The sequence below is a fragment of the Parasteatoda tepidariorum genome, chromosome 1 (genome assembly GCF_982258835.1).
Source record: "Parasteatoda tepidariorum strain Cologne lab strain chromosome 1, Ptep-v5.0, whole genome shotgun sequence".
Classification (NCBI taxonomy): domain Eukaryota; kingdom Metazoa; phylum Arthropoda; class Arachnida; order Araneae; family Theridiidae; genus Parasteatoda; species Parasteatoda tepidariorum.
In genome coordinates this window covers 39180799-39201030 of record NC_141755.1, presented here as the reverse complement: position 1 = coordinate 39201030, position 20232 = coordinate 39180799, and the positions used below count along the sequence as shown (strand labels likewise).

General features: G+C 31.5%; 1 protein-coding gene across 2 annotated transcripts in view; it reads right to left on the bottom strand.

Annotated features, from left to right (window-relative positions):
- Positions 1–20232, bottom strand: part of LOC122271407 (uncharacterized) — a 57228-nt gene that overhangs the window by 13117 nt on the left and 23879 nt on the right. For both annotated transcript variants that reach the window (XM_071179973.2, XM_071179972.2), the window contains exon 7: positions 3858–4014. In XM_071179973.2, the coding sequence (XP_071036074.2) occupies positions 3858–4014 (157 nt within the window). The remainder of the gene's footprint in view (positions 1–3857; positions 4015–20232) is intronic.

Sequence of the window (20232 nt, the reverse complement as noted above, 5' to 3'; positions counted from 1 at the left end):
ATGCATAGAAAGGATATTTTACTTTTCATTCTTCTTTTGAAAACACCAGAATTTTAAATTGTTTTGTACAGGAGGTGTTAAAGAAATAGCTAACCTTTCCTTGTAGTGGGGAAAGAAAGCTTTTCTTATCTCAACTACAATAGTTCTGCTTCAGAAAAAGCTAAAAAAAAGAAGAAAAAAAAATATTTTCTTCGATAAATAGCCAATTTATCCTTTTAATTCTTTTTCCTTGATTATATGTTTATGTATAAATTCTTTTTCTTTGCATTTATATAAGGGTTTTCATAGGGATCGCTATTTCCCTGATTCTAGTACACAGTAAAAGGATTATGCATGATTTCTTAATTCAAACTTGTGTTAGCCTTTTGTTAAATAGTAAAATGGGTAATCATTGTGTAATCATGTTGCTTTTTTTTCGGTATTTTGGGGTTTGCAGAAAAAAAAGGGGGGGGGGATAACCAGCTGATAGTCGGCTAAAGAAAAAATATGCTAATTTTTATTAAGGATAAAAAGAAACCTAAGAATGTGATACCCTTTCAAATCATTAGGCAGGTGAAAAGGAGTCTGAATACAATAAATTGAAGATTTCAAAGGAGTATTCATTCAAAGATGAGCATAGATTATCTCCTGTCAAAAAGTGGGACTAATGCCCTTCCCTTTTGTGACTAAACTGAGAGGTTGAACTGAGATTGCCAATTGAATAATCGAACAAAATTATCTTGTTTGCGCAAAATTGTTTGTAATTCTTTTATTACCTAACTGCAAATCCAATGTTAACAAATTTAATTTGCACTCAGTTGCTAATATCCAATTTGGAAATGTAATTGTAATTTATTTTAACTGTTAAATTGTAATTCAAACTAAAAATAATTTTTTTCCCATGTTATTTTGATGCATTATTGCTCTTTTACTTATAGTTCAATGTGCAGAAATACCTTTTACGTGATATTTCTGCACATTGAACTAGGTATTATCCGAAATAAATATGAAAATAAAGTTTCATTGCAACAGAGAAACTTTTTGTTCATTAATAAATTTAGTTAAGCAAAGTTTCAATAAATAAAAATGTGCTTGTATGAATTTAAAAAGAAAGGATTTTTAAAGTGTTTAAAATTATGCTTGGAAGATGCATACTTTACTTTTACGATGGTTTATCTGCATCTTTAAATGTGAGGAAAAAAAAAATTAAAAGAAAAAAAAATTAAAAAAAAAAAAAAACTAAAAATTAATGATAATAATAATAAAAATAAAAAATTTTTAAACTTATGACTTTGAAGATTTAAAAATATTTAATTATGCTTTCTTTTTATCCAACGAAATTAATTAATGAAATTATGTTGTAATTAAAAAAAAATATATCACTGCAATTGCAGCCTCTATTAATTTTAATAATAAAATAATTTCCTTTTAAAAAATTCATAGTTAAAAGGGAAAAAGATAATTTTCCACATTTTTTTTTGATAGAAAAGATTTTACAAATGAAATATTTTTTGTCCATCTGAACCAAACTGAACCCATTTTACTTACAGAGCTAAAGTGTGCCTACAAGACCACTAAAGTGTACGTTCAAATGAAAATAAATAAATACTGAATGAAGACAGGTACAGATAAATTGTAGAAACTTGATGTTGACAACCGACTTGATGTTGGAGAAAACAGATGAAGTTAAATAAATAAAATTAAAAAAAAATACCCGATAAGATGTAATTTCCGTTGTTACTAAAGAAAACACATTTGTATATATGCTAAAAAATTTTCTTTACAATAAATTGAAAAGAAATGAATTAATTTTTTACCATATCCCATAAGCATTTGCTTTTTCCTTCAAAATTTACCTTAAAAAAATTCACTTTTTCCTAAAACTCAAATTCTTCAATTTGCAAGTTTTTAACAGTATTTTAAGAACCAGTTCCAGCTTCTCTTCTTGCAGTTACACCCAAATAACGTTTTGAAAGCAGCATTTGAAAGTTATCTGTTATTTTTCCAAGTATTCAATTAAATCAGAAAAATAGCTCAAGGAAATATTTCTCTACTAATTAATGCAAAAACATTTCCATGATCAAACTTCAATATTATTTGAACTTTATTTGACTCATAAAGTTAAAAAAAAAAGCGTGAATTTAGTTAATATTAACTGAAACAAAAAATAACTAAAAAAAATGTTCTTGTTACTCAATTTTCGACACATTTTCAAGAGGATTTTTTTCTTCTATTTTTGCATGATATAGGCATTTGAAGATAATCTGTTTTAAGAAAAAATAACACCAAATTTAAAAAATAAATAAAATAACAAAAAATTTATGTATAAATAAAAGGAAGATATGGAAAAAAAAAATCTCATTATTTACTTAATTCCTGCTTTTGAATATTTAACCAGAAAAACATTCCAAGGGGAAAAAATGAGCAAGCCTATTGTCAGTTTGAATGCCATGAAGTTTCACTGACAAGTAGAGCACGCCTTTGATTTATTAGTGACGTGGGGGAGCAAATGACCTGCTGCCCCAACAAAGAGGGTGAGTTCATTTGTGAATTTTCTCTTCTGAAAAACTGCGGATGTTAACGGTGGTAAAATTTCCACTGCTTCGGTCTTTAAAGAGTTATCATTTGCATATTTTCTGAATAAAATTTTTAAGTCAAGTAGAAAAAGAAAATGAAATATATAGCAACATGATATAGGAAACGAATAAGTAAACAATGACATACCCCCTCTATAAGTTGACCACTTGTCTAAGTCGACCACTAAAACAATGCGCCACAAGTGGTCAACATACACAAGTTTTACTGTATGGGTAGTCTTCGGGATAGAAAGCGAAGAAAAAAAACCTTTCATTAGTGAAGTTAATAGGAAAAAGGGACTTGAGTTTTGCTCTCACCTATCGAAATAAGCCAATTGAGTTCTGGAAAAAAAGGAATGATGCTTTTGCTACAATGTCAAAGAGCATTCTGAATTATAATTCACTTTTACATTGTTGCGCAGAGTGCCATCTGTTGGATTTTAGAAATAGTAACAACGCATGCCACGAAGATTAGAGGCAGTCATTAAGGCCAATGAATTACGTACAAGATATTAAAAAGCAAATCCCCGATAATGCGAAATATTATTTGTTTCTTAAAGTGTTCTAATACTTTCTTTGAAAAAATATTAATTAAATAATATAACTTTGAAAAAATATTATGATCGGAATACTGATCTGATCTGTATGATACTTTTTGCGAATTATATTATCTTTCTATAACTGTTGCAACAGTTACTCATGACTGTTGGATCAAGCTTAGCTTATCTTTAGCCAACGTCTTTTGCTAATTTTGATAATAGCGCGAATTACAATATGGAGAAAAGGTACAGTTTTGAGAAAATGTGAGAAGTTTGTGGTCTAATTGGTGTGGTTTGTGGTCTAACACCAAAGTTGCCTTATCTGAGCTTCTATAAATTCGCAAAAAAGGAGAATGAAGCAGTGATTTTAATAATTTTTATCGAGGTAATATCTTTAATAGTAAGTTTAATGTCTTTTTAAATATTTTAGTAATTTGTCTGTTCTGCAGCCCAGATAATTCTTTTGTGCAAGATGGTATATATCGTTAAAAATTATAGACTTGCTTCAAGTATAAAAACTATGACTTTTTTATTTTTCTTGGCAAAATAGCTTCGGAAAATCACGCAAAGACATCACAACCTCCATTCTTCAAAAAGAAGCCAAGCTCCTAGCTTGTTTAGTAATTTATGACTTAGCTTACATAATTGCCTTGCGTGAAAGATTTCTTTCTTTTTGTAGCCAGATGTATGTCTTTATAGAGAGTAAATGATTATATCGGAAGTGGGTTCACATTTCTCGGCAATATTTAGAGATCACAATTACCTTTGCCAAATTTAAGAAAACTCTCCGCTGTTTCATTTGGATAAGAAAATGTTCTGTTGTATAAATCACGTGCTTCAGGAACTTCAAACGAAAGTCCAACGGCTCCAACGTGATTTTGAAGATTATCCCCTACAGGAAGATCAGCAATAACGGGAATCTGAAAAATAAATGGGGGAAAAATGTGAAGCAAGTGCAGGGTGAAATACTTGGCTTTCTGGAAAACCTGGATTATCAGTACCAACAATGGATGATCGTAACTTTCGAATGATCGAGATAAATAATTATTATCACGACAGCAATGATTTAATCGCCAAATTTGTTTACAAAATGTAAAACTGCGATTTAGGCAACCTCAAGGTGCATCCGCTGTCTCATAAAATATACATTATTTAATGTGGTTCTAGTACAAATTCAAAGCAGTGGTAGTTCAGTGATTTGAGAATCTGACTCTTGTTAGGGCTAAGACCCACTGAGTACTTGAGACGTGCTCGTAAAATTAGTGGAATCGAAAGTCCTGTGGTCAATCACTGAGCAATCCGAGGGGTAGACGGAAAAAAAGGTCCCGGAAATAAAGGTACGGAAAAAAAGGTCCCGGAAAAAAAGGTACGGAAAAAAGGGTCCCTGGAAAAAAAGGTCCCGGAAAAAAAGGTCCCGGTAAAAAAGGTACCTCCATAGGGAAAATCTGTAGGGATATTTCCCCTCTCGCTTTCTGGGCAACATGAATGCTTCTCGCTGTTTCAATGAATATTCTTTTTATCTGTAATAATTCAGATTAGATCATTGAGGTAACGAGAAGGGTAAGGGGGCACTTATAGGCTGGTTGTATTACGCTTTTTTTTAAATTTTATTTCACTTATTTCTTTGATTATTTTTTAAAGCAGGAAGATACAATTTAAATTTTTCAATAATATTTTACTTTTTTTTAAAATTTTTTTAAGCGAAAAATGTGTTATTTTCTATTTTAAATTATATTTTGTGAAGAAGTTGCTAATGTGGGGCTTAAAGTAGCCAATCGGGGAAGTTGGGAGGATTTATGTGTTGGATGGTTATTCGTGATTGGAGGTGTAAGTATTGGTGCCTTTTAATTAGAGTAGCGGTATTTCTTTTTTTTATAAGCTGGGTATGTTTAATTTCTCTATTTATTTTATTTTTTTAGGGCAAGATTTAATATAAAATATGCTATTTTTTTTTTCATTTTAAATGATATTTTTTGAAAAGGGTGTTGATATTTATATGAGCCGATTAAGGAAGGTGGGTGGATTTCTGTGTTGGATGTTTATTCTTTAATTGTGGAGAAAGGAAAGTATTGCTCTTTTTTAATTAGAGTCACGGTATTTCTTTTCTTAGAAGCTGGATGTATTTAATTTATTTATTTATTTTATTTTTCTAAGGGGAAGATGCATTTTAATATGTTTAATGTAAAAGATGTTATTTTTTTATTTTAAATGATAAATTGGAAAGAGGGTATAGATATTCATATTAGCCGATTGAGGAAGGTAGGAGGACTTTTGGGTCGGATGCATTTTTTCTTTCTTTTTATAAGATTTTAAATTGTTATAAGATTTTAAATTGTTATAAGAGGTTTCGTCTTTTATTTATTTATTTATAGGTTTTTTATTTCTTATAAGAGATACGTTTATCTCTATTAACTTATTTTATTGTCGAAAATTCTGATTCGGATGGTTGGTGTCATGGAAATATTTTAAGTTCATAACGCTGATAAATTACATTAAATAGCCTGTAACACATTTCTCAGCTATTTTTAGGAAATATATAAGTAAATTTCGCTTTGTTTAAAATCTATTATTTATTATTATTTCTGTTAAGAAATAATAATAAATAATAGACATTTCTGTTCTGTTATGTCTATTTTTATTCAGTTTTAAATATTTTTTTTTATTTCATTAAAGACGGTTTTATTTTTAATTCTTTTTAAAAACAGCATTCATGAAACTACATTTTTTAATAAAAAATCACTTTCTCTATGCACTTTCATTATCAGAGAAATGTTTTTAAAAGGACGATTCTGTTATAATGGTCTAAAACAGGGGTTTCCAACTTACATGAGGCCGCGGGCCACAATTAAAAATTCAAATCAAATGGTGGGGCCACAACTTTATCAAAATTTTATGAAGGACTTTTTCATGCTTGAAAGAACATTAAATATTATTGTCAGATTTTTAATAAGTTGTACAAAACAAAAGTATTGAATTACAAATTAAAATAAGAAGTAGATTTTTAGAAATATTTAATTCTTATTAATAATATTTTTAAAAATATTAAATAAATAATAAAAATTCGGGCTACAATAATATACACACAAAATATTCAATGAGAAAATTGAGATTTGTTTGCTACAACCACCAGAGAATAGATATTTACATTTAAAATTTACAAATGTGTGTGCAAATATTTTCGTCCAAAATGAGTGGTCTCAAAAAGTTAAATCGGATAATTTCTTCGAGAAAATTTCTGATACGCACATGCTAAATTATATTAACAAAATACAAAAAGAAATGAAATAAAATAGAGCTACATACATGATTATTTTTGCATTTGAATAAATATTTTCCTGGGTGTAAAACCTGAGAAATAAATTTTTTTGCACAATTGGTATGTTAAATTTCACAGATACGAAGAAATTGGGTTTTTATTAACGAGAAAAGCATTTTAAACCCATATTGATTCTTCACGAAAATTGTCCGCAAAAAATGACAACTAGTAAAGTTTAGTCCGCGGGCCACAAAAAAAGGCTTCGCGGGCCGGATGCGGCCCCCGGGCTGCCAGTTGGAAACCCCTGGTCTTAAACAAATATCATTTTAACAAAGTGAATAATATATATTATAAATCAATGATTATCAAATTCAATAAGGTATGTTACAGATTGAATCATGTTAGATGCACTGAAGTGTGCCTTTACCAAAAAACAAGCATTTGTGGCTATATTAAAATTTTTGCAAACAAAAGGAAATTGGTGTTATAAAAAAGGAAAGATGTTTATGTACTTTTTTGTGAGTCTACTGCTAGAATCAGTGCATTTCATTAATCTTGTAAATTTCTGAAGATAGCAATTACTTTGACGTATGTGTACATTAGTGTACTGCAAATGGATGTCCTTGAGGTTTCTTGAATACACCTACAAGAATAAGAGGGGGTTTCACTCTAACAACCCTTTCAACCTTTTTCTAAGAATGTTTGAGCCATTCTTTGTATTTCAGTTTTTCATTCTTTGTATTTCAGTTTCCAGCAAAAATCAAAGCTGGAGTGCATATCGCACATAGAAAAAAGAGGAGCTATGAAACTCTTCAAAAAAGGTTGAAAACACTTTGCGTTAAGTTTTTAAACCAAAATCTAGACATCCCAGAATTTTTAAGTTCAATAGCTAATAATCTAAGAAAGAAAAACATGTAAATTTAAAAACTAACTAAATTTAAAACCCCTAAAAACTCAAAATTGTCAACATACAAAATTTTCATTCATTTCCAATTTCATATTAAAATCTGTATTCATTACTTTAGCTTATTAATTTTTTTGAATAGCTAAAAATGATACTACATGGCAGTTTTAAATAAAGCAAATTTTATATTTAAATATTCCTAAATGTAAGTTTTTAATTTTCTTTAACATCTAAAAGACATACCATTTAAAAAATTTATGAGATATTTTAGCGATGATATGTAATACCTTTTTTGCAGAGTTTCATAGCAATGAACTATTTATGTTTTTGTATATTGTATATTTGTGAAATTGTATATTTTAAACATCGAAATCGTCATTATTTTACAAAAAAATAAAAAATTTTCCTCTAATGTATTCCAATCAAGTTATTTTTTAATTTTCTTGTGTTTTCAAAAAATAATGTCATAAAAAAATATGTTTATAAATATATTGTTGTAAGCAGAAACAAAGTTCTCCATATACGTCTAAGCTGAAGTTTTTAGAGGAATAGTTAAAAAAGTTGTCAACTACGTCATAAAAGGTTTGTGATATATTTGATTTTAAATTGAAGAAACTGATCTACTTATAAAACACATCTTATTTAATTCAACTTTATAAATATTAAAATAATTTAAATCCAATGAAAATGTAATAAAAATAATTACATATTTCAGGCAATATTACTGTATTATAAATTACTTTCTAGCAAATGCAAAATGGATGCAAAATTTTTGTTCAAACTAATTGGAAATTGAATATAAATGAATCATAAAAAAATAAAGAAAAATACATGAAAAAAAGAAAGAAAAAAACAAATCAAGCATACTAATTTTTTTTATTTACTTATTAAAAAAGCAATCCTACTTTAATGAATGGTTTCTTTTTTTCTGGAAATTTCATAATTACAAATTAAAATATGTAAAAGACCAGATATTATAATACATATATACATTAAATGACTAATATATATTTAAGTATTAAAATAACATTCGATTCAATACGAAACAATGGTATTTTCAAAAAAACCAGCTGACTTAAATCATGATTAAATCAATGAAATCCAGCTAAAAATATTCAATAAGGTTTGCTTCTGATAAGTTTCCAGCATTTTGATTCTAATTTGCTCTTAAATATAGTACATTGAATAAATGTTACTTGTGAATGTAAATAAATGTGAAAAAAAATTCATTAATTATAATACTACGTTGTAATGCAACGTTAAATAACCTTTTACGCTTCAATTAGTAAATTAATTACTAAAGATGTAAAGTAATTAAAATGATAGTTGTTACTGTTTAGATAATTTTTCAAGTTGTTCTTATTGCCAATTAAATAAATAAGAATTATTATCTATTTAAAGAGAGAAATAAGCGAATAACACCACCATTACCACCAATCAAATGCTCAAGAGCCGCACCGGGTTCGAATGCCAGAGCCGGCGGGTCAATATGAAAATGCACTCAGTTCGCACTGATCACAGTACTAATGTAAAATATCCTCTGTGGAAGACAGATTATGGGTTAGAGTTCACTTGCCGTCAGTCTAACCGTGGATGGTTTTCGTGGCTTACACTATATGTAACGCACATGCTTTTAAGTTCCATTGAAAAGTCCCCACGAAGGCAAATTACTCCCAATGCTTGATCTAGGAGTTCTCTTTGTCTTCTGGGTTGAGTTCACTTTTATAAGACTACGTAATTGAGCATTAGTAGCCTTTTAAAAGCAATTAAGGCATTACAAATATTTATAATTTTTAACAAATTTTAAAAAATAATCGAAAATAATTTTTAGATTTATTCACTAAAATAATGAAAATAAAAAGTCACTAACAGAGAAAAAATCTTTAAGAGAAATGGCACCGAAAATTGAAGTTTTTAAAACCCAAAATATAAAAAAGAAAAATATGCTCTCGAATTCGATAGCAAATGATATTTAAACATTAACCAGATAGTGCATATAGAATGCTCTGCCTTGTTTATTGCAATATCTTTTTAGATAAATTATAATTTTGTAATTTTTTAGGGTTTAAATTATAAATTCAATAGTTAGGGGATATTATGTTTTAATAAATCAAAAACTTTAAAAAAAAATTTTAATCAAGAACTTTTTTTAAACTTCATTTTTTTCCCCAATATCGTAAACAAGAGGTGGCAAACAGTGGGTCAAGTAAGACCGTCAATGCATAAACCGATTCCCAAACATGCCATTGGTTAACTGAAACGGTTCTGTGCTATGTTATCAATTGTAACTTATTACAAAATAAAAAAAAGCGAAAAATGAAAGAAAATGACACCTGTCAAAAAATACCTGTCAAAAAATTTCTATTTGAAGCGTTATAAGCGAAACACATTAATTTTACTCCCCCTCCCCTAAAAGTTTCATGCAGCCTGATAACACTTTTTCAATAGATAAGAGTCAAGATTCCCGGTAGAATCATGATCTTAGAAAATAAATAAACAATTTTATTGAACATTTTCATATTTAATTAACTTTTTAAGAATAAATGCATAAATAAGAAACAAAAGTTGGATAAAAAGCTCTTTGAACACGCGCGACACGCAAAAAAACATGCACGGAACAGCAAAAAGCGCTTCAATCCAATCTTCACATTTAAAATATTTTCCCCTACAGAATTTTCCCTACACAGGTACCTTTTTTACCGGGACCTTTTTTTCCGGGGACCTTTTTTTCCGTACCTTTTTTTCCGGTACCTTTTTTTCCAGGTACCTTTTTTTCCGGGACCTTTTTTTCCGTACCTTTTTTTCCGGTACCTTTTTTTCCTAGAATCGTACGAGGGGTGCACGTATGGAAATAAAATTTCCTTCCCCTTCAGATCTGCAACTAAATTGAGGAAATGTCCTCACAAATGAGATTCCTTCTGCATAGGATAAAAAATTGTGATAGTATGTCTTCCAATGATCCTTAGTAATGTTTCTCAGACCATAGCAAATAGCCATTACCTACCTCATGTATAGATTCAAATTTTAAAATTATTGTTTTTAATCCAAATAAAATAGACAAAAAATACTATTTGATATCTGCCATAATATATAATAACATGTAGTATATATATATATATATATATATATATATATATATATATATATATATATATATATATATATATATACTAGCCGCCTAAGGTGGCCAGCTGTCCGCCACGCTAAAGCTTTTCACAAATAAAGTTTTTTAAAACATAGCAGGAAATCTGAAGATTAGTGGACAATTAAAGTGTTCCTGTCCTGCAATTTTGTCTTCATATCCAGATGAACAGCGACAAATATATCAAAGCGAAGCGTTCTATTTACGTATCGAATATGTTGCCACATTTTTAATACAAAAGTTAAACTTTTCTCCACTTTGATAAATGTAAACTAATGCGAACCTTACAATTAAATTATTAATTCCTTCGTATGTTATTGGTTTAAGTTGTCTAAAATTAATATTTCAATTGTAAGGTTCGCATAAGCATACATTTATAAGAGTGGAGAAAAGTATATGCATTTTTTATTAGTTTTTTGAATATGACTCTTTGAAGACGAAAAAGCATAGATTTTAGTACAAAATGACTGATAACTAAAAAACTAATCCAAATTTTTGAAAAAGAAAAAAAATACTTCTTCATTATGTCAAAACACAATTATGTGCCGAGTTTCGTGCCTGGGCGAGGCTTCTGGGGCGATATATTGTGATTACAGACACACACACAGCCGCGTTTATTATTATTATTATATATATATACATATATATATATGCTCCCTGCTTTAATATTGAAATGAATCTTAAATAAATCATAAACTTATATAATGGAAAAATCATAAATTTAAATAGAATGTCATTAAAATGATAGAAACTAATACAATGTGGGAAAATGGCAATAATGACAACTTAGCACAACAAAGAATATTCAAAATCTTACCGGACATTTAATTTATTTCTTTGATTGATTTAACAGAGCATGATTTGTAGATAACATTGAAATATTTTTAATTGAATTATAAATGAGTAATTAAAATTTCAATGGCCATAATGCCAAAACATAAAATATTACTCATCTTACCAACATAATGAATAAATCTAAACTGAAACTGAAAAAAAGGGAAGAAAAAAAAATCTTTCTTGATTAACAGTACCAGTGGTTCCATCTGTTATTGAAATTATAATTAAAAGTCAAAACATCCTGCCACCCAAGGAGGTGGACATGTCATTTCTTAATGAATGGGCATACCTTACAAACAGATCTGATGATCTCTCCATGAGCTGTTTTCAGTTTAAGAACTCTAACTATACCATCTCGTCCTGGAAATACTTGCACAACTCGTGCAAGAGTCCACTTCAATGGGGGTGAAACATTGTCATTTTTGAGAAGAACTAAGTCTCCAATATAAAACTCTGAGCCAGAAGCAGTCTATTTAGACTTTGCTTGTAGAGTTTGGAGATAATCTTTACTCCATTTGTTCCAAAATTGAGCACGAAGTTTTTGAATTAAAGACCATCTAGACTTGAGACACATGGATGGTGATGGGTCTCTCTCAGGCAATGAAAGAAGTGGAGCACCCACAATAAAATGTCCAGGGGTAAGAGCCTCTAGATCACTTATTTCTGAGGTTAAGGGACATAACGGTCGAGAATTGAGGCAAGCCTCAATTTGGCACAAGAGCGTAGCCAGTTCTTCGAAATTCAGTATAGCTGAGCCACATACTTTTAGCAGGTGTCTCTTGGTTGATTTAACATTAGACTCCCAGAGTCCGCCAAAATGAGGTGTTGCAGGAGGAATAAAGTGCCAAGAGATTTGAAGACTGCTGGAAAAATCTTGAACTGAATTGTCTCGAACAATTTTGTACAGAGACTTCAAATAGTTACTGGCTCCTTTAAAATTTGCGGCATTATCACTGTATACATCAGATGGCAACCCTCGTCTAGCAATAAATCGACGAAAGGATGAAGGTTTCTGTTGACAAATCAGAGACAAGTTCCAAGTGGACAGCCTTCGTAGCAAAACAAATGAAAAGTGCAATGTACGACTTTAAGGTGACTTTAGATCTTGGTAAATTTGGTTTGGTTGAAATTGGACCTGCAAAGTCCAACCCAACACGTTGGAAAGGTTTAGATGGAATAACTCGATCACGAGGCAAATCGGCCATGAGCTGGCTTGAAGAAACAGCATTTACCTTTAAACAAGTTATACGGTCTCTGAGGATCTTTCTTACTGTGTTTCTCCCAGCTGGAAACCAAAATGTTTGCCGAATTAAAGATAAAACTACAGAAATGCCAGAATGTAACGAAAGCTTATGATAATATTCTATAATAAGCGTGAGTAAATGATGACTTTTCGGCAAAAGAAAAGGATGTTTAGCCGACAGTGACAGATTTGAATTTTTGAGTCTCCCACCAATTCTTAAGACCTTGTCAGAATCTAGAAAAGGTGAAAGGGTTATTATTTTAGAGTTTCTTGGAACACAGCCTTTATTTTTGATTGACTTAATTTCAGCACTGAATTCCACCCTTTGAATTTCTTTAATAATTGCGATAAGAGCATTATCCAGTTCACAAACTTGAAGGCAACCGTTTATCCGATTTTCCGAATTTCTCGAGTTGAACACGAATCTTTTACACCGAGCAATCACTCTTATTAATTTGCTGAATGATGAATATTTTTGAGTTAACTCTTGCATCGAATTACTTTCAACTGCTGAGGCATGTATTAAAGTGTCAGGGTTGGAAGTGTGAACAGAGTTTGGTTTAACCTCTTCGGTGAATGCTGAATTTGCATTAGATAGCCACTCCGGGCCCTGCCACCAAATTTCCAAGTCCTTAAGCTTCTTTGGAAAAATTCCTCGAAAAACGCAGTCGGCAGGATTGGTAACTCCAGCCACACGGTTCCAGTCGCCAATATTAGTAAGCGATGTTATGGCTGCAACTCTATTTTTTACGAACTGATCCTTTAAAGAGTCTGATTGATTCCAACTCAGAACGATTTCTGAATCCGACCATAAGAACACTTGCTTCCAAATTTGTTCTATCGAAATTTGAAGATTACTATACAATTTTACTAGCAAATGAGCTGCACACAGTTCGAGGCGAGGTAATGATACTGTTTTCAAAGGGGCGACCCTGGTTTTTGCTGCCACTATGTTCACTGAAGCTCTATTTTCGTTATCCACTACTTTCAAATAAAAAACAGCTGAATATGCTTTGAGTGAGGCGTCGCAAACTCCGTGTAACTGGGCATCAATGATTAAATTATTTACAGACACCAGTCTTCTTTGAATTGCTATTTCCTTTAAAGCCTATTTTTCAGCCTGGAAGGTTTTCCAGACACATAAGAGCTCTTCGGTTAAAGGTTCGTCCCAAGTTAATTTATTTTTCCATAGGCTTTGCATCAAAATTTTTAAGATGATTGTGGCAGGTGAAAGAAAGCCCAGGGGATCAAAAATCCTAGCTATGACAGAAAGCAGTTCTCTTTTTGAGGTAACTATCTCTGGAAATGAAATGTTCACCTGAAAAGTATCTTGCTGTGTATTCCAATACAGTCCTAAGACCTTCTGACATTGATTTTCTTCTATAGTAACATTGTGCTGCTGTGAGAGAGAGTCTTTGGAAAGATCTGATAGAACCTCTGAATAATTAGACGACCATTTTCTGAGATTGAAACCTCCTCGTTGCAAAAGTGATTTTAAGTTTGAAACTAGATTTTTGGCTTTGGGGATGGAATCTGTACCTGATAACAGATCATCAACATAAAATTCTTCCTTAAGAACTCTTGAAGCATCAGGAAAAGCTTTCTCTTCGTCCTTAGCGAGTTGTTGAAGTGTTTTTACTGCAAGATAGGGAGCACAGACTGTCCCATAGGTGACAGTTAATAATCTGTATATCTGGATTTCTTCATCAGGTTTGAACCTCCAGAGTATTCGTTGGTAATCAGCATCCTCTTCATGAATACGAATTTGGCGAAACATTTTCTCGATGTCAGCAGTAAATGCAACTTTGAAAGTTCTAAATCATAGGTTCCCAAAGTGGTCCAGGTGGACCCCCAGGGGTCCATAGGAGACCACACAGGGGTCCACGTAGACGTGAAAAGAAAACAGGGGTTCACAAGTTGTAAGTGGGGGTCCACGAAAAATTTTCTGGTTTTCATAATAAAGAACAAAAGTTTTGGCTTGGATTTACCTATCAACGTAGGCAGGTAGCATCATTCACTAGGTTGCGTACTTAACAGATTTGTTCAGGAAATTGAATGACGTTAACTTGCAATTACAAGGGGACAGCCTTAATTTAATAAAAACAAAGGGTGTAAATTCAGCTTTTCTTGGTAAATTCAAATTAATGAAGCAAAATATTAGTCGGCGCGAATTCTCCCAGTTTCCGCATTTGCCACAGATAGAATGTCTTGATGAGGATATTCAGACATACGCTTAACATTTAAATACCCTGTATGATGACTTCAAAAATAGATTTGAAGATATTCTGACGATGGAAGTACCACCATGGATCATAACCCCATTTGATGAAATGGAAGAGGCGAATGTCGTATTACAAGAGGAGCTACTTGAGCTCAGTACAAACGAGGAACTGCAGGTGAAATTTAAAAAAGGCTATCAAACATTTTGGCTGCAGGCAGAAATCCCCGAAAAATATCCTGGGCTGTAGGAAATTACGAGAAAATTTTTGATAGCGTTTCCCTCGTCATATCTTGTCGAAAGAAGTTTTAGTGCCGTTACCAGCCTGTTAACAAAATAAAAGAAGCAGATTGAACATCACCGAACGGGGAGATTTGAGATTACTTCTTACAAAACTGAAGCCAAATATTGATAATTTGCTGTCAATTGATCAAGTACATCAGTCTCATTAAAAGTATGACTATTTTTTATTGTTGATTTACATTTCAGAGTTCATTGTTGATTTTTTGTCAATTGTTTGTAATAATAAATGTTAATAATTTTGTATAACCACAAGTATTATTTTAATAAATAGGACACTAGAAAATGTGCTACTTTTTTTTTCTTCTTAACACCCCCAATCTAGGGTGATATTTTTTAGGAGTTTTGGGAATATAGTAGAAATGTACCAGCAGGGGGTCTACCGAAAATAGTAAAACTTTAAAAGTGGTCCTAGAGAAAAAAAAGTTTGGGAACCCCTGTTCTAAATTTTAGTAATAGAGAAAATAATTCGGGCTGCAAACGAGGACCTGCATGCAATGCATTGTTGAGAGAATTCCCTGAAGAATCATTAGCTGACGCATCGAAGACCACTCTTAGTTTGGTTGTGTTGCTGTCTTCTTTAATAACGAAATGATGAGGTAGATAAAATGTTGATTCCTTAATCAGTTCGTCGGAAGGAACCCTTTCCATATGACCTAGTTGAAGATATTCCGACATGAAAGTTGTGTACTGATGCTCAAGTTCATTATTCTTACTTAGTTTTCTTTCAATGTAGTTGAATCTTTTACTTGCTTGAGTAGCTGAGTCACCAAATTCTATAGAATGTTTGAAAGGTATTCTCACAATATAACGTCCAGATGGATCTCTAGCAACCGTTTTTTCGTAAAATGCTTCACAATCTGAATCATTCTTTGATTTCAGTTCAGCTTGAGGTAAAGATTCGAGCTCCCAGAATTTAGCCAATTGACAATCCAACGATGAGGTAAGATGACAGTTCACAAAGAAGTTTTCCTTATTGGAGTTTGAGAACACTCTTCCCGATAATAGCCAGCCTAGATGAGAATTGAGTGCAGCTGCAGTACCCTTCTTCCCTAAAATTGGTTCTCCAATTAGCAAGTCAGCGTATAAGTCGGCTCCTAACAGAATGTCTATTGGACCAGTTGCACGAAATGTTGGATCTGCAAGCATTAGACCATGCAGGTGTGGCCAGTTGCATGAAGAAAATGTGAAATTCGGTAAATCACTTGTTATGCAGTCTACAATCAAGGCTTTACAGCAAAAAATTTTCTCATTAAAATGTGGAGAAAAGACCAAAGATACTTCAGATAAAGAAGACTTTACTAGCGTATTATTAATTCCTGAAATCGAATGATTTGCAACAGTCTTTGATAATTGCAGTCTTTTAACACAGTTTTTGCTCACTAGAGATTTCTGACTGCCGTTGTCAATCAGCGCTCGGCAATTAACGAAATGTCCCTTAGCATTTTTAACCTTTATTAAAGCTGTTGATAATAAAGTATTACTATCTACACTATTAGAATTTAGACAAGTTGTGCTAAGTTGAATGTTTTCCCTCACTGTAGGAACATCTTCAGAATTGGCATTATCTAAATTTGAATTAGAATAGCAAACTGTATTGCTTACATTAGGTTCTTCAGAATTAGAATAAAATCTATGCAATGAAGTATGATGTTTTCTATGACATGCCTTACAGGTGCTAGTAAAACGGCATTTATTTGCCATATGAAATTTTCTTAAACAATTTATACACAGCCTTTTAGATTTAATTACCTTCCACCTGTCATCAACAGACATTTTATTATACATGGGACAGTTAACAACCGAATGATTTTCATTACAAATATTGCATAAATTTTCGGTTTTGTTTACAATCACATTATTTACAATAGCCTTGGCTTGCATTCTGTTTGATTTGAAATAATTTTTGCTTGTTGCTCAAGAAATTTAGCCAATTCTAAAAATGTTGGAATATCTTGATTAGTTAAAGATAATTCCCATCTTTGCTTTGTGCATCATCTAGTTTACCCAAAATAAAATATATTAAAATAACATCTACCATAGGATTAACTTCCAACTTTAAAGTTGAAAGAATTCGAATAACTTCATTACATGTATCTAAAATTTCAAATATCGAAGCCGCAGAATTAGATTTAATTGCCTTTAGATTAAATAGTTTTGAAATTTGAGCGAAAGCTAATTCACGTTTATTATCATATCTCGCAACAAGAGTCTGCCAAGCATGCTTATAATTTTCATCTGTGAGCGAAAATCCGGAAATAAGCTTGTGTGCAGTACCCTTTAAACTAGCAAACAAATATTGAAACTTTTGAAGTTCTGTTAGTTCTGGATTTTTATCTATGGAGCTCAAAAATAATTCTTTAAATGACATCCAATTATTGAAATCTCCATAGAAACTCGGTAACTCGAATTTGGGCAATTTTAAACAAGATTCAGTTAGTTTCAGTTTCGATTCATCCGGAGAAACGCCGCCATTATTAGTGTTGTTTACTTTTGATTTCAATTCGGACATTTCCCGAGCAACATTAATTCGCAACGTATCAATATTTGATGCCAAATCATCAAATTCTTTCACATTGCTTGCCTCTTCCTCATTCTTACAAGAAACTATAATTTCCGTATGAATCTCATTAAGCTCCACCCATATTTCGTTCATTTGAGCCGAAAAAACATCTAATTCCGCTCTTTTTATTTCCCCAGACACAAATTTCGGTTTCAGAATATTATTTATACGCATTACTTTACCTTTCAAAATACTACGTCTTTTCGTTAAAGTTTCCATTATAATTACAAAATGCAATATTTAAGATCAAAATATTTATCGACGGACCGAAAATAAGATTAAAAAAAAAACAATGTTAACTAGAGCAATATAAAATACTTTTATCTAGCTCTCTTAATTGAAATCGAAACTAAATTATAAACAATAGCTCAGATTTTTCACTCCGGTCTCGAAGGACCAAAAAATGAAATGAATCTTAAATAAATCATTAACTTATATAATGGAAAAATCATAAATTTAAATAGAATGTCATTAAAATGATAGAAGCTAATACAATGTGGGAAAATGGCAATAATGACAACTTAGTACAACAAAGAATATTCAAAATCTTACCGGACATTTAATTTATTTCTTTGATTGATTTAACAGAGCATGATTTGTAGATAACATTGAAATATTTTTAATTGAATTATAAATAAGTAATTGAAATTTCAATGGCCATAATGCCAAAACATAAAATATTACTCATCTTACCAACATAATGAATAAATCTAAACTGAAACTGAAAAAAAAGGGAAGAAAAAAAAAACTTTCTTAATAAACAGTACCAGTGGCTCCATCTGTTATTGAAATTATAATTAAAAGTCAAAACAAATATATTCACGTATTTAACATTTAACGTACCAGATTGCATAACATTGAATGTGTGAATAACCAGTTTGAATTAGGAATCATGAAGTAAATATTTACAGGTGAAAGAAATTCGTAGGTTAACAAGGATTACTGTAGAGCTAACTTAGAAATAAAAAAAAAAATTTCTCAAATTTAACTCGTTGAAGGCATATAAAAATTCTTAATTGATTAAGTAATTAAGGCGTACCCAAACGCGATGGCCGCGTAGGCACAATTAAGCTAGTTTAACTGCTTGTACTTAGCGATTTAAGTTGGATGATATGCTATGAGTTATTTTGGCAAAAATTGCTGTACTCCCGCCCTTTAATCTATTTAGGATCGATATTTGGAGAAAGAAGCTCTACACCTGGCCCGCAAATTCCAAGCGTACGCATACTAAAGAGTGCCCAAATAGATTAATAAGAGATGAAGTTTTCCGCATTGAGATCACGTCGGTGTTATCTTGGGTCGCTAGAGTAAGATTTGTTTCATATAAGATAACGTGAAAAGAGAATCTTGTGATCACATTTGAACTTGGTCCTGAAGGGATTAATATTCAAATAAGAGAAACATAATACATTTTCTTTTAGCGTTATTAAGGAAAATACTGTTGCGAAGATCAAATAGTTTGCGAAGCATAAAGGATATTGGAGGGATGATGGAATCACTGAATGTACTTGTAGAAAAATGCAAAAAATCTGCCAGAAAATGACTTTGATGCTTTTCATTTTCGTATTCTATATTTTTGTTTTCACATGAATAGAAAAAAGATATTAACTGGGCGTTTTCAATATTTCTTAAAAAACCTCTTTAAAAATCATCATCAAGTAGCGTCATATCTATATTATATATTTCTTATAGTTTCATCAATAATTAGAAGTTAACTGGTTCATCTAAGTTTTTATTTTCTTAACTACTTCTCTATAATCACTCTACTAAAACAAATCACTCTACTATTTATAAACAAACTTTAGAAAGTTCCAGGCAGATTTTTTTGGAAAATTTTATTAGCGGACATTTTCATTTATTTACATTAAGGAAATTCAAAGCTTAAAATCGGAATATATCAAGATGAAAGAATTATCTTATAGCTTACACTGAGAGATAAATTTAAGATTCATCATATATATGCAATTTTTCTACACACAATGTGGTTGATCGACGCAAATAACAGTCACAAAAAGGTTTTCTTCAAGTATCTTAGGTGATTTTCTATTTTTTTATCGTGGGTATTCTGGTTAAATACGTATACTAAACTAAACTCAGTGGCGCGACAGCCCATAAAGGGCCAAGGCCTACTGTGTCCATCTCACTTGACCTTGGGCTCTGGGGTGCAGGAGCAGATGTTCCGGTTAGGTGGTCAGCCCACCGCGGGTCCCCAGTGTTTATTTCCCAAGCATGTTTGGTACTCATTTATCACCCACTGAAGGGATGAAAGGCTGAGTCAACCTTGCACGGCCCGAGAATCGAACCCGTGACCTGTGGCATGGGAGCGCAAAGTGCTACCACTCAGTCACCGAACGTGATTAAATACGCATAGAGTGCAAAAAAACTTGGACCAATTTGAGAATAATCCCATGTAATTATAGTCTGCACTTATAAAATAGCATACATGAGGTCAGCCTTTCGAATCTTTGAGATTAAGTCTTAGAACATGAAGATCCGATCATAAGATCAACAGTTAAAAGGTGATTCATCTTTTCAGGGTGATTCATCTTTTTTAACGCACTGTGCAAAAAAGTGTGTCTCAATTTTTTTTTTTAATTTCTGCTTATATTTAATTGCGTTATATTTTTACACATTTGAATAATTTCTTATTATCCTCCTCCTACAGGTGGCTGAAC